The 12,290-nt window shown below is 37.4% G+C and overlaps 1 protein-coding gene across 1 annotated transcript in view; it reads left to right on the forward strand.

Annotated features, from left to right (window-relative positions):
* The window catches only part of ezh2 (enhancer of zeste 2 polycomb repressive complex 2 subunit), a 70,481-nt gene that overhangs the window by 56,247 nt on the left and 1,944 nt on the right, over positions 1 to 12,290 (forward strand). The window contains exons 15-18 of the mRNA XM_087987229.1: positions 5,424 to 5,602; positions 7,685 to 7,780; positions 11,625 to 11,706; positions 11,801 to 11,881. Coding sequence (XP_087843355.1) covers positions 5,424 to 5,602; positions 7,685 to 7,780; positions 11,625 to 11,706; positions 11,801 to 11,881 — 438 coding nt within the window. The remainder of the gene's footprint in view (positions 1 to 5,423; positions 5,603 to 7,684; positions 7,781 to 11,624; positions 11,707 to 11,800; positions 11,882 to 12,290) is intronic.

Raw genomic sequence — 12,290 nt, forward strand, 5'->3', positions numbered from 1 at the left:
TGGAGACTAGAGATCTTTTCATAGGAGAATACATTTTAGATCATTGACAAAAGCAGGAGTTTGATGCTAACTGCTCGATAAACTAAGACTTCTGTTGACTTCCAGTGTGCTTTGTTGCCAAGTACTTGGTTGTGTAGCTTGTGGAAAATTGAGCTGGTACAGCTGATCTGGTGCTAGATCTTGTCAATGATGGGTTTTTGTGAGGGGGTTAGCAGCCATGTTATTGGACATGTTCAGCATATTCTAATCTATCTCCTTCAACATGTTTGACCAATGGAATATTTGGCAGACCAGGTTTGGGTTGTTAGAATTTTTTTGTTTTGGTCAGGGAAGGGATGGACTGAAACTCTTGGGCAGGTAGTCTTCATTTAAAGTTGCCTTCTTATGTATTTATAACTTGTTGCCCTGTCTTTTTTACATTTTGCAGTGTCTTTTTTTTCTAATTAAATGTCATTTATATGCTTTATTGATGTCCATCATGAAAAATCAACAGCACTGCACTGTCTCCATCCCACACAGACTTTCCCTTTTGTTCTGCCTCCCTCCTGCTTTTGCACCTGACCTTATTCTTCCAAACTGGCTTCACTTAGGCACCATCTTGCAAGTCAATGTGCATTTCATCTTGTATAATGGGAAAATACAAGAAAGGTAAGAAATCAAAGCGCAAGTAGGCTTTACAGCACCTTAAACCTGATTGGACATGCAAAATATGATCACTGCTGAAATTCTCCTTCCCTGTCCTGTCCTCATTTCCTTGGAGGTCAATATCTATTGATCTTAACTTAAATATATTCGATGATGAATATGCCATGTAGGTAGAGGATTCCAGACTTGGAATCTGCTAAGGGAAAAGGCTTTCACATTTCAGATCTAAATCATTAACCTTAACCTGAAGTGGTACTGTCCAACCAGAGGTTGCTGAGACATTGCTTGTTTGCATTCTGGGAGTGGACTTGGCAGTCAGCATGGGTATGAATGGTATCATGGAATAACCTGCTGTTAAGGTACGGTTAGCCTCAAACATTACATTACTGTTTCCATCCCTCCTTCCTCCTGTAATTAAAATAAAAGAGAGGCAAGGTTCAGAGGAGAGGAGACAGAATATCGTGAGAGGATGGTTGGCAGCGAGAGTTCCAGCGGGTAAAGGAGAGAAACTGTTATTGGTGAGTAACAGAAGTTTTCAGAAATTGTTATTGGAGCAGAGAGTAATTGCTTCTCATTTCCATCTTAAATTGGTTTATTCCTTTTGTTCCCTTTATTCTAAGACTCTGCTGTCTGGTCCTAGACTCCCCCATGAGGAGAAATGCCCTCTCAGCATTTAGCCTGTCAAATCCCTCTGTTTCGATGAGATCATATCTTATGCTTCTAAATTCCAATGAATGGAGTCCCAATCTGTTTAGTCTTTGCTCAATAGACAATCTCTCCATACTGGAGATCATCTTCATGAACCTTCTCTGAACTATCTCCAATGAAATAATCTTGCTCCTTAAATAAGGGGACCAAAACTGCTCCATACTCCAGATATAATCTCACCATTACCACGTATATTTGAATTAAGACTTCCCTACTCTTGTGCTCTGGCTCCCTTGAAATAGTGATTAAATTCCGTTAACCCTCCTGATTGCCCTGTATGCTAGCTTTCCATGTTTTGTCCACAAGTACTCCCAGGTCCCTTTGTATTGCAGCTTTCTGCAGTTTTTGTCCACTTAAATCTATTTGTTCTCCCTTCCAAAATGAACAACTTGACATTTTCCCACATTTTTGCATATTTACTTAACCTATCAATAAATCTTCGTATAATGTATGTTTGTATCCCTTTTACAGTCTGCCTTTCCAAAAATTTTTCTGTCATCTGCAATTTTGACTGCGGTATATCTGTCGTCTTCCTGTAAACCATTAATATATATTATAAATAACTGTGGTCACAGAACTGATCGCTATGGGGCCCCCCACTGTTTGCAGGTTCATAACCTGAAAAAGAAACCCTTAATTTGCACTTGCTGTTTCCTGCCAATTCTGTATGCATGCCAGTTTGCTATCTTCAACACTCATATATCTTACCTAATGACTTAAACTATTGTGAGATACCTTGTCCTGTATGGTGTCAAGCTTCATGATGGTTTGCCATTGACCGTAGACCATATAGACACCTTAATACCTTTCCTAGTTTCTCAGTTGCAACCCAATCCATAGGAACAGGTCCAGTGTCTATAGGATCCCAGATGATGACTATAAATGCATCCACACTTTTTGTGGCTACTTCTTTAAGTTCTTTGGGATGTAGGATGTCAGGCTGTGAAGATTATTTCAGCCTTTGATCCCATCAGTTTTCCCAACACTGTTCCCTTTCTACCCCTGATTCCCTTCAATTCTTTCCTCTCCAAATCCTGCGTTCTCCACCGTTTTTGTTGTATTAATTTGTGGTCTGTCCTTACAAAGTCTGTATTTAATTACTCTGCCATTTCTTTGTTCTATTTTATAACTTGCCCTGTTTCTGATTGTGTAATGAACCTGCACTTGTCTTCACTTTTTTTCTCCTTGCTTAACTATAGAAGCTTTTTACTGTTGCTTTACGGTTCTGGCAAGCTTAATCTTGTACTCTGCTTTCCTCCCTTTTTAATCAGTCCCATTGTCCATGTCAGCATGCTATCCCCAGCACGATAGAAGATTAAACCATAAGAGCCTTATGAGGTACCTTGTTGAGCATCTTCTGGAAGTCCATATATAACACATCTAATGGTTTCCTTTTATCCACTCTGAGATTTCCTTGCAAATCTCTAATAAATTAGTCAGACACCATTTCCCCTTCATTAAGCCATGATGACTGTTTGGTGAGATTGATTTTTTTTTTTCCTAACTTCTTTAATAACCTATTCCAACAATAGGTGTTAGACTATTTGGCCTACAGTTATTTGGCTTTTAACTTGCTCCCCTTTTGAATAGAGGTGTTACATTGACAATTCTTTGATATTACAGAATCCAAGAGTTTTTGGAAATTACCACCAATATACCCACTGTCTCTGCTACTTTTAGGATTCCAGGATGGAAGCCATGAGGATCAGGGGATTTGCTGGTCTTTAGCCCTGCTAGTTTGTCTATTATTACTTCTCTAGTGATCATGATGGCACTTAATTCCTCCACCATAATGACTGATACAAATATGAGTTTCACTCCTCTGCCATTTCCTTGTTCCTCCATAACTGTTTCCCCAGACTCCTTTTCTAAGGGAGCATATGTCCACTTTGACTTCCATTTTTTACATATTTAAAGAAGCTCTTATTGTTAGTTTTCATATACGGGCTACTTTGCCATTATAGTTGAGTTTCTCCCATCAGTTAGCTCTGTTGACTGGCTCGTTTGCAATGCAGAGTGATGCCAATAACATGGTTTCAATTTCCACACCAGCTGATGTTACCATGGAGGATTGCCCTTCTCAACCTCTCTCCTTGCCTGAGGTGTGCTGACTCTCACCTTAAACCACTACCAGTCATCTCTGAGAAAACAACTCTATGGTTTGGTAAACCATTGTGGACTTTCTTTTTGTTCTTTGCTGGATTCTGAATTTATCCTAGTCTTTAGGGCCGTCACAGGTTTTTTTTTTTGCCTCCTTTTTATATGTCTGTTTTTTTCACCTCCATTCTCTTAACTTCCTTAGTTAGCCATGGTTGAATCATTTGCTTTCTCAGATTCTTTCCTCCTGACTGGATTGTATTTTTTCTGAGTCATGAATTGCCTCCTTAAATGTCTACCAATGATTGCTTAGTGTTTGTCCTACTAAATCCATCTGCCCAGTCCACTTTAGCTAATTTTGTTTTCATTTTATTGTGCTTTTTTCCAATGCAGGATTTCTTTCACTCAAATTGAATATTAAATTCATCATCTTATGAGCAATAGTTTGTAGGAGATCTTTTACTCATTACCACATCCAGGATAACTTAATCCCTACTTGACTCCATGACTCGTTCTAGGAAATGAATTTCTTGTAGCTACACTTTCCAACTTTATTATCTTGATCAATATGAAGATTAAAGTTACCCATAATTATTGCTTTAATCTTTTTAACCTGCTCCTATTTATTGATTTATACACTGCTCCTACCAGTTTTGAAATCTGCAAACTCTCCAATGGTAAATATTGGAATTTTGAACCTCTAATTGACTATTGTAATTAAGCCAATGTTTTATTTACAATAGCAACATGCATTTACACGGTGCCTTTTAATGTAGTAGAGTTGTAGACACTTCACAGAAGATATATCAGGTTACAGAAGGATTTGGATGGACAAATTGTGAAAAACCGATGAAGTGATTAAAATAAATATGCAAGAGTTAAGTATTGTAGAAAAGCTTAAATTGACAGATTTTGGAGAAGAATCCTAAGGAAAAGCAGGAGTAGACAATTTTGTCCTTCAACCTGCTCACCATTAAAATAATGGCTGATCTGATTGTGGCCATTGCTTTGCCTGCCCCTCATAACTCTTGGCAGTCAAAAATTTGTCTAATATCTTGAATAGAGTCAATTATGCAACCTCCATGCTCTCTGTACATTCCTATTATATTTTGATTTTGCTAAATTTTCTCAACATCTTGCTGTTAATTTCTGCCTTGCTGATAAAGAATTGCTCATCGGAGTAATAAATCAAGTATATTTCTCAATTATTACAAGTGGATCAGGAGCATTTTCTGTAGCGTGGCAATCATCTTATTGGAAAGGGAAATCAAGTAAAAGTCTGTCTAATTTGGAATCTAGTGGGATTCAATGAAATGTTGTTTTCAGCTTGCTTAGCATTTGTTTGCACCTTACTGGTGATAATGAGTCTCCAGTAATTCCATTACTCTGGACAATGGCATTTTCATACCAATTGTAATCCATTTGAATAATTTATAAACTGGCAATGCAAATGGTACTGCAGTGGACAGAATCATTGCTAATATTTTAGAATTATGAAAATGAATCTGATTACTAATTGGTAAAATGTTGACTTAAATTCCAAACCATCTGAGAGAAATTTGTGTTCAGTGAATAAGTAATAATTTAGAATAAAAAGGCAAAAGGACAACAATGTTTTTTCACTTGCAGGAATCTGTTGCGGTTATATGCTGTAGGTGATGGATCATACATGCATACTTACCATTTATATACCTGTTTCAATTTCATTTGTTGGTTGTTTCTCTCAAATTGTAATGCTGTGAATATTGATGGCATTAAAGTTAACTTGAAGGCAACTCTTTCGTGCAACCTGGCTAGTGTATGATTTGGATTCAAGGTTAATTCTTAAAGTGAAATTAAGTAACTGATCTTTTATTTAGCCATTTGATTACCAGGTATGATGAAATAGTGAACCTGTTAAGATGAGAGAGCGTCCAAAATGTAAGCTTTAGTAACTACAACAATATTTTATTAAGCAAAATTTCCTCCATTAGGTCAGAACCGATTCCCTGGATGTCGTTGCAAGGCCCAGTGTAATACCAAGCAGTGTCCTTGTTATCTTGCCGTGCGTGAGTGTGATCCTGACTTGTGCCAAACCTGTGGAGCTGCTGATCACTGGGATAGTAAGAATGTGTCCTGCAAGAACTGCAGCATCCAAAGAGGATCCAAAAAGGTAATAATTGACAGTTTCTGTTGTTCATAGTGTTAAAGCCATAATACCCTGTTCAGATTTATAATGGAGGCATTCTTGCATCGATGTAATGTATTTCCATGTTGACCCTGGACACTCACTCCCCCTATCACCATGACAAATAAATCTTTGGCTAGTATTTTCAAACTATCTAATCAAGCTTTGATGTGTCGAGTACAGAAACATCACAATAATAACCATAAATTAGCAGTTGGAAAGGAATGAGGAGCTTAGTGAAATTATGATCATGAGGGAAGCAATACTGAGCTAATTAATAGGGTTGCAGGTTGACAAGTGTCCAAGTCCTGGTGGGCCTCGTCCTAGGATTCTAAAGAAATAGTTAATCAAGTTCATGTATTACTGCTAATTTTCCATAATTTGCTGTATTCTGGAAATAGTCCATCAGTCTGGAAAGTAACAAATATACCTCTGTTATTCAGAATGGGGTGGCAATAGCAAGAAGCTGTAGACCAGTTAGTTTGAGGTGTGTCCTGGAGAAGCTATTAAGAGGTTTTAGGACCAAATGGCTGCCTAGTGCTCCTTTTTTTTTCTAAGTTAAATTTGTATGTGATTATGGATCAGTTATCCCAAATTAAATCTGAGCAGTGCTGACTGTCAAAATGGAGCTAAAACTCAGTCCCCGCATTAAGGAATGAAACTAAAGCTAGTGAGTTATTGTTAATTAAGCTTGCCGTTCCTGTGATTAACTCTACATAAGACTTCTCCCTACTGCACATTAACACCACCTCATGGGAGTTAGAAGAAAGGACAAATTGTCATTTGATTATAATGTAATTCTCATCTGTTTTCTAAAAATGTGTCCAGAAGTCCAGGATGTGTACTTCTACATGGTAACAAACTGATGAAGGACTCTATTTCTGGATGTGTTGTGATTGATTTGATTATGCATACGTATTCAAAACATCAGCATGAAGAATTATGTTTTTCTGCTTTGAGAAACTTGTACACATATCCTCCATTGATAAATACTGTTGGCCCATTTTGTTCTACTTGAGTATCACGTTTTTATGGGCATGGAACTTGCTGCTTAGCTTAGTGAAGTTTACTCACTACTTCCGTCACTAAATTGTCACTTTGATTGCAGAATTTCAAAAGATGTTGATAAAGCAGATTTATCACAAAAGGGTGTTGTATTTGGAGATTATAAGGAGTACTTGTACAAATTTTTTATTTTTAGTTTTCATTTTACCCCAACTATCTTTTTATTTGGGGATGGTTTTTATTTATTGACTAGTTTCTTTCTGCCTTTTGGTAGAATGCATTTTGTTTGAACTTTTGATTATCTTTTTAAAATGTTCTCTACATTCTTCCCACTAATTTCTTTTCTACTTCTGTTTTCATTCCATGTCACACTTTGTTTCTTATGCCAGTTCATTATTGTATTCTTGTCCTAAGTAATTTTTTCAATTGCTCGGTTTTTTATTACCTTTTGATCATTGCACAGATTTTTTTTAATCTTATTTGTTCTGGTTCATTTCCATTACTGGATCCAACACTGATTCTTACCTTTGAATTAGAAAGGAATCCTGAATGTGGTGCTAAAAACTCTCCCTTTAGCTTTTTTTATTTGGAAACTATTACAGTTTGCAATTTTTAAAAATTCATTTTATAGATTTTCTTTTTTTTTCTTCAACTTCCCTTCCAATATTAGCAGTCTGTAGAATACTACTTTTAGTATGATTTCCTCCCCCACTCGCCCCAAACCATTCTTTGTTGATCCATTGGGATTCTGTCTCTATCTTAAATCCTTCTTTTCACTGCAATAGTTATCTAAGAATACAGCTAATAACCCTTTTTTTCTTTATTAGACTATTGAATTATATCTTTCATTACTTATTTGTGAAACCTATACTTTATGTAGCCATATTACAATTATTTTCCATCTCTAGCTCTCAATGATGAATTAATGTCCACAATGCCCCTCTTAATTGTGAATATTCTGAGCACTGCACTGTGGGCAGTTTTATCTGTTTTATTAATCGTTTCATTTGCATTATAAGTCATTTTATAGCTTATTAAAAGTTTTTTGTTTTTGTCTGATAGCATTTACTGCTTGCACCATCTGATGTGGCTGGATGGGGCATTTTCATCAAAGAACCGGTGCAGAAAAATGAATTCATCTCTGAATATTGTGGAGAGGTATGTTGAAACGTCACATATTCCTTTTAGGGTTAAGTATCAGAATTTGTTGCCTAGTAACAATTTGAGTACTGAATGGCATGGCATTTTCAAGTAATTGCACATTCTCAGTCACTTATAAAACTGGCTGAACTAGGTTTATTTGTGCAGATTCATAGCATGTTTGACCTATTTTTGTACAACCATCTTAGTGAAAAATGTGTGGCAGCTGCCATCATTAAAATGCTACAGATCTCAGAATTGCAAAGCTTGCAAGGGCAACATAGTGGCTTAGATTAGCACTGCTGCCTTAATGCCAGGCACCTGGGTTCAATTCCAGGCTCTGGCGACTGTTTGTGTGGAGTTTGCACATTCTCCCAGTGTCTGCGTGGGTTTTCTCTAGGTGTTCAGTTTTCTTCCCACAGTCTAAAGATGTTCGGGGTTAGGTAGATTGAGCATACTAAATTGCCCATGATGTCCACGGATGTGTAGGTTAGGTGGATTAACCATGGGAAATGCAGGGTTACAGGGATAGGACAGGGATTTGAGTGTAGGTGAGATACTGTTCAGAGCCGGTGTGGATGTGTTGGGCCAAATGGCCTGTTTCTGCACTGTAGGATTCTATGATTCTATTCTATAATTTGCTACATATATTAAAAAGTAACTTTTTATGTTGTGTTTTAACTAATTGTTTTGATGAAGTGGCGATCTTTAATTGGGGAAGCAGTTTAAAGGGACTGTTAAATTTGACTGAAGCAAGCTGTCTACATCACCTTTTTTGGAGTAGTATTAAGTAAAATAACCACTTGTTTTTACAAATCATGCTGTTGACTGATATTCACTTGAAATTGGATTGCTTGATTGCTGCACAATGTTCATAATTGACAATACATCTGAAGATTCATTTTCAGTAAGTGGGATTGTATTTCAGCCTCATTTCCAAAGCTGAAACAAATACTTTGTTTTCTTGTATGCTCGCTTCAGGTTGGTTTCTGGATTAATGAATAGAACTACCACAGAATTAAGTTGGTACATTAATATTTGGTTTAAATAAATAAGGTACCTTTTAAGATGATTAAAGGGAATTGGAGCTGTCTATTTCAAAACAGCAGAACCTGCTGTTTAAAATAAAAGATGAATACAGCAAATATCATTTTGTATGGAAAAGAAGTGGATATCTGGAACTCCCCAATAGGAGGTGGTTGTTACCTCAATTAAAATCGGCACTATACCATTATGATGTATCCAAGCACAAATTCAACATTGCTTGATTTTATATTCATTGACTCTCCTAAATAAATCCCCTTAATGATTTTATATCTTTTAATTTCAGTCTGCAATGCCACTTCAGTCCTACAAGTCTGATTTCTGTTCCTTGTTCGAATAACTGATCAGCATATTTTGCAGTTTCTCTGCACGGATTTGCACCAGTTCATTCTGTTAACATTTATATGGTGCCTTTAACATAATAAAACATTGAATTGTTTCACAGGCGTACTATAAAACAAATGACAGTAAGCCACTTGACAACATGAGGCCAGGTGACCAAGAGTGGATCTGAAGGATTGCCTTAAAGAGATCATGTTTTGGAGATGTCTAGCAAGCATACTTTCCTAGGCAAGAAGGTGCAGTTACACTGGTGAAGTAATTTAAACTGGGTGTACTTGGGCCAGAATTGGAGTGTCACAAATATCTGGGAATGTTGTGGGGCTAGAGGAGAAGATTACAGAGGGAGGGAAGGGCTATGGAACTGGAAGAACATCAGAGAGTGCAAAGAGTGAAGCTGTGTCGGGATTTGAAAACCAGATTAGGAATTTTCAAAAACAAGAAATTGCTTAAATGAGAACCAATATATATCAGTGATCGTTTTAATGAGACTTTGGGTATGGACCACAAGATTTTGGTTGGCTCTAGTTTGTAAAGGATTGAATGTAGGGAACCAGCCAGACGTGAACTGGAATAGCTGAATTTGAGGTTAACAAATGTATGGATAAGGGTTTCACAGTAGGTGAGCAAAGTCATAACTGAGATGGAAACAAGCAGTCCAGGTCATGGCACATATGTGGTTGAAAGGTCATCTTGTGATAATGAGGTTTCAAATAGTGGTTTAATCCCTATACTGATGCGAGGGAGAGGGATGTGATCAGTCGTAAGGGAACGTTGTTTGAAACAGGAAAATAATGGGTTTCAACAGTCCAAATATTTAATTGGAGAAAATTTGTCTTAGGTACAGATACAGTATGCAGTTTGATAAATTTCCCTACAGTGGTAGGGTTGAGAAATAGGGAGAGACAAGGGTCCTTTAAAATCGATGTGGCTGTCTCTGTGGAACTGTAGGAGATTGGTAAGATACCAAATGAGTGCTTCATGTCAGTGTTTACTGTGGAGAAGGACATGGGAGTTAGGGAACTTGGGGAAATAAATAGTGACCTTTTGAAAAGAGCTCATATCGTAGAAGAGGTGCTGGAGGTCTTAAAATGCTAAATGGTAGTTAAGTTCCCAGGATCCGATCAGGTATTTCCCAGAACTTTGTGGGGAAGGGATTGCTGGGCCCTCTGTTGAAGTATTTGTTTCATCAAAGGCCATAAGTAAGGTGCTGGACAACTGGAGGTTAGCTAATGTGGCGCCATTATTTGAGAGGCTGCAAGAAAAAGCCAGGGCACTATAGAATGGTGAGCCTTATGTCAATAGTGTTTTAAGTTCTTGGAGGGGAAGGGACAGGATTTGTATGCATTTGGAAAGGCAAGAACTGATTAGGATAATCAACATGATTTTGTGTGAGACATCATGTCTCACTAACGTGATTGAGTCTTTTGAAGAGGTGACCAAGAACATAGATGAAGTGGAGCAGTAAACATTTGACATGGTTTCGCATCGTCGGCTGATTTGAGGTTAGATCACATGGGATCCAGGGAAAGCTAGTCAGGAAATTGGCTTTAAGAGGGTGGTGATGAAGGGATGCTTTTTAGACTGGTGTCCTATCAAGGCCCACTGCTTTTTGTCATTTTTTAAATTGATTTGGGTATGAAAATAGGAAGTATGATTGATAAGTTTACAGATGACACCAAAGTTAGTGGCGTAGTGAACAGTAAAGATTATGTGAGTACAGTGGGACTTTGATCAGATGAGCCAATTGACGGAGGAATGGCAAATGGAGTTTAATTTGGATGAATGTGAGGTGTCATATCTTAATAAGACAAACTAGGGTAGAACTTAGGCAGTTAATGGTAGAGCCTGAGGAAGTGTTGCCAAACAGAGACCTAGAGGTGCAGGTGCATATTTCCTTGAAAGTGGCTTCACAAGTAGACATGATGTGGAACAATGTGGACAAATGTTTTAATTTGTCATGACATTGAGTTGGGATGTTATGTTGTGGCTGTTTTTTTTTTAAAGTGTTGGTAAGATGTTAATGTTCTGTATTGAGTTCTTTGCACTTTAGTCACATACTTGAACTATCCTCTAATGATTAGATTACCTCGTGTGGAAACAGGCCTTTCGGCCCAACTAGTCCACACCGACCCGCTGAAGCGCAGCCCACCCATACATTTACCCCTTCACCTAACACTACGGGCAATTTAGAATAGCCAATTCACCTGACCTGCACATCTTTGGACTGTGGGAGGAAACCCATGCAGACACTGGGAGAATGTGCAAACTCCACACAGTCAGTCCTCTGAGGTGGGAAATGAACCCGGGTCTCTGGCGCTGTGAGGCAGCAGTGCTAACCACTATGCCACCGTGCCACCTTGAAGAAAGTCACTGCAATTCCCTCGGAATTAATCACAGTTTTGTGAATGTCACAGATGTCAATGCAGTTATTTTCTAATATGTAGGTGATGCAATAATTAATCCAAATGCTTTTCAGATTATATCTCAGGATGAAGCTGATCGCCGTGGCAAAGTTTATGACAAATATATGTGCAGCTTCCTTTTCAACCTGAACAATGGTATAAACATTCCCAAATTAAATGATCTGAATAAATAAAAGTATTCAGAATTATGATAATTTCAAAGTCACTGTTTGTAATATTTCTTTTTCAGACTTTGTTGTTGATGCAACACGCAAGGGTAACAAAATACGATTTGCAAACCATTCTGTCAATCCTAACTGTTATGCCAAAGGTGAATATCATTTTGCTTTTATAAGTGTATCAAAAGTGACACACAAGCTTTTGTGGTTGTATTGTAACTATAAAAACAAAACACATGCCCCCTCCTTAGTGTCTGAGTACAAGGGTTATGTCTGTTAGAAACACAAATTGAACATTGGCTGACTGTAGTATCCATGAATAAAATTGGAGTAAAATGGATTTTAAATGATGTAAAGAAGAGAATGACTTTGTCTTAAATAGTAACCACATTGTAGCCAAAGTAGTAATTTTGAAATGTAGTAATTGTGAAAATTGGTATGTTTCCTAAAGCAAGCATCCATCAATAGGACTGAAATAATGATTAGGTTTTTTTTGAGGAACTTAGAAGTAGTGTTGTTCCCATGCACCTGCTGCTTTTGTCATTTATTGTAATGGAGTTT

Source organism: Chiloscyllium plagiosum, unplaced genomic scaffold, assembly GCF_037043375.1.
Source record: "Chiloscyllium plagiosum isolate Xiang-an unplaced genomic scaffold, Cpla_swu_hap1 HiC_scaffold_5, whole genome shotgun sequence".
Lineage (NCBI taxonomy): Eukaryota > Metazoa > Chordata > Chondrichthyes > Orectolobiformes > Hemiscylliidae > Chiloscyllium > Chiloscyllium plagiosum.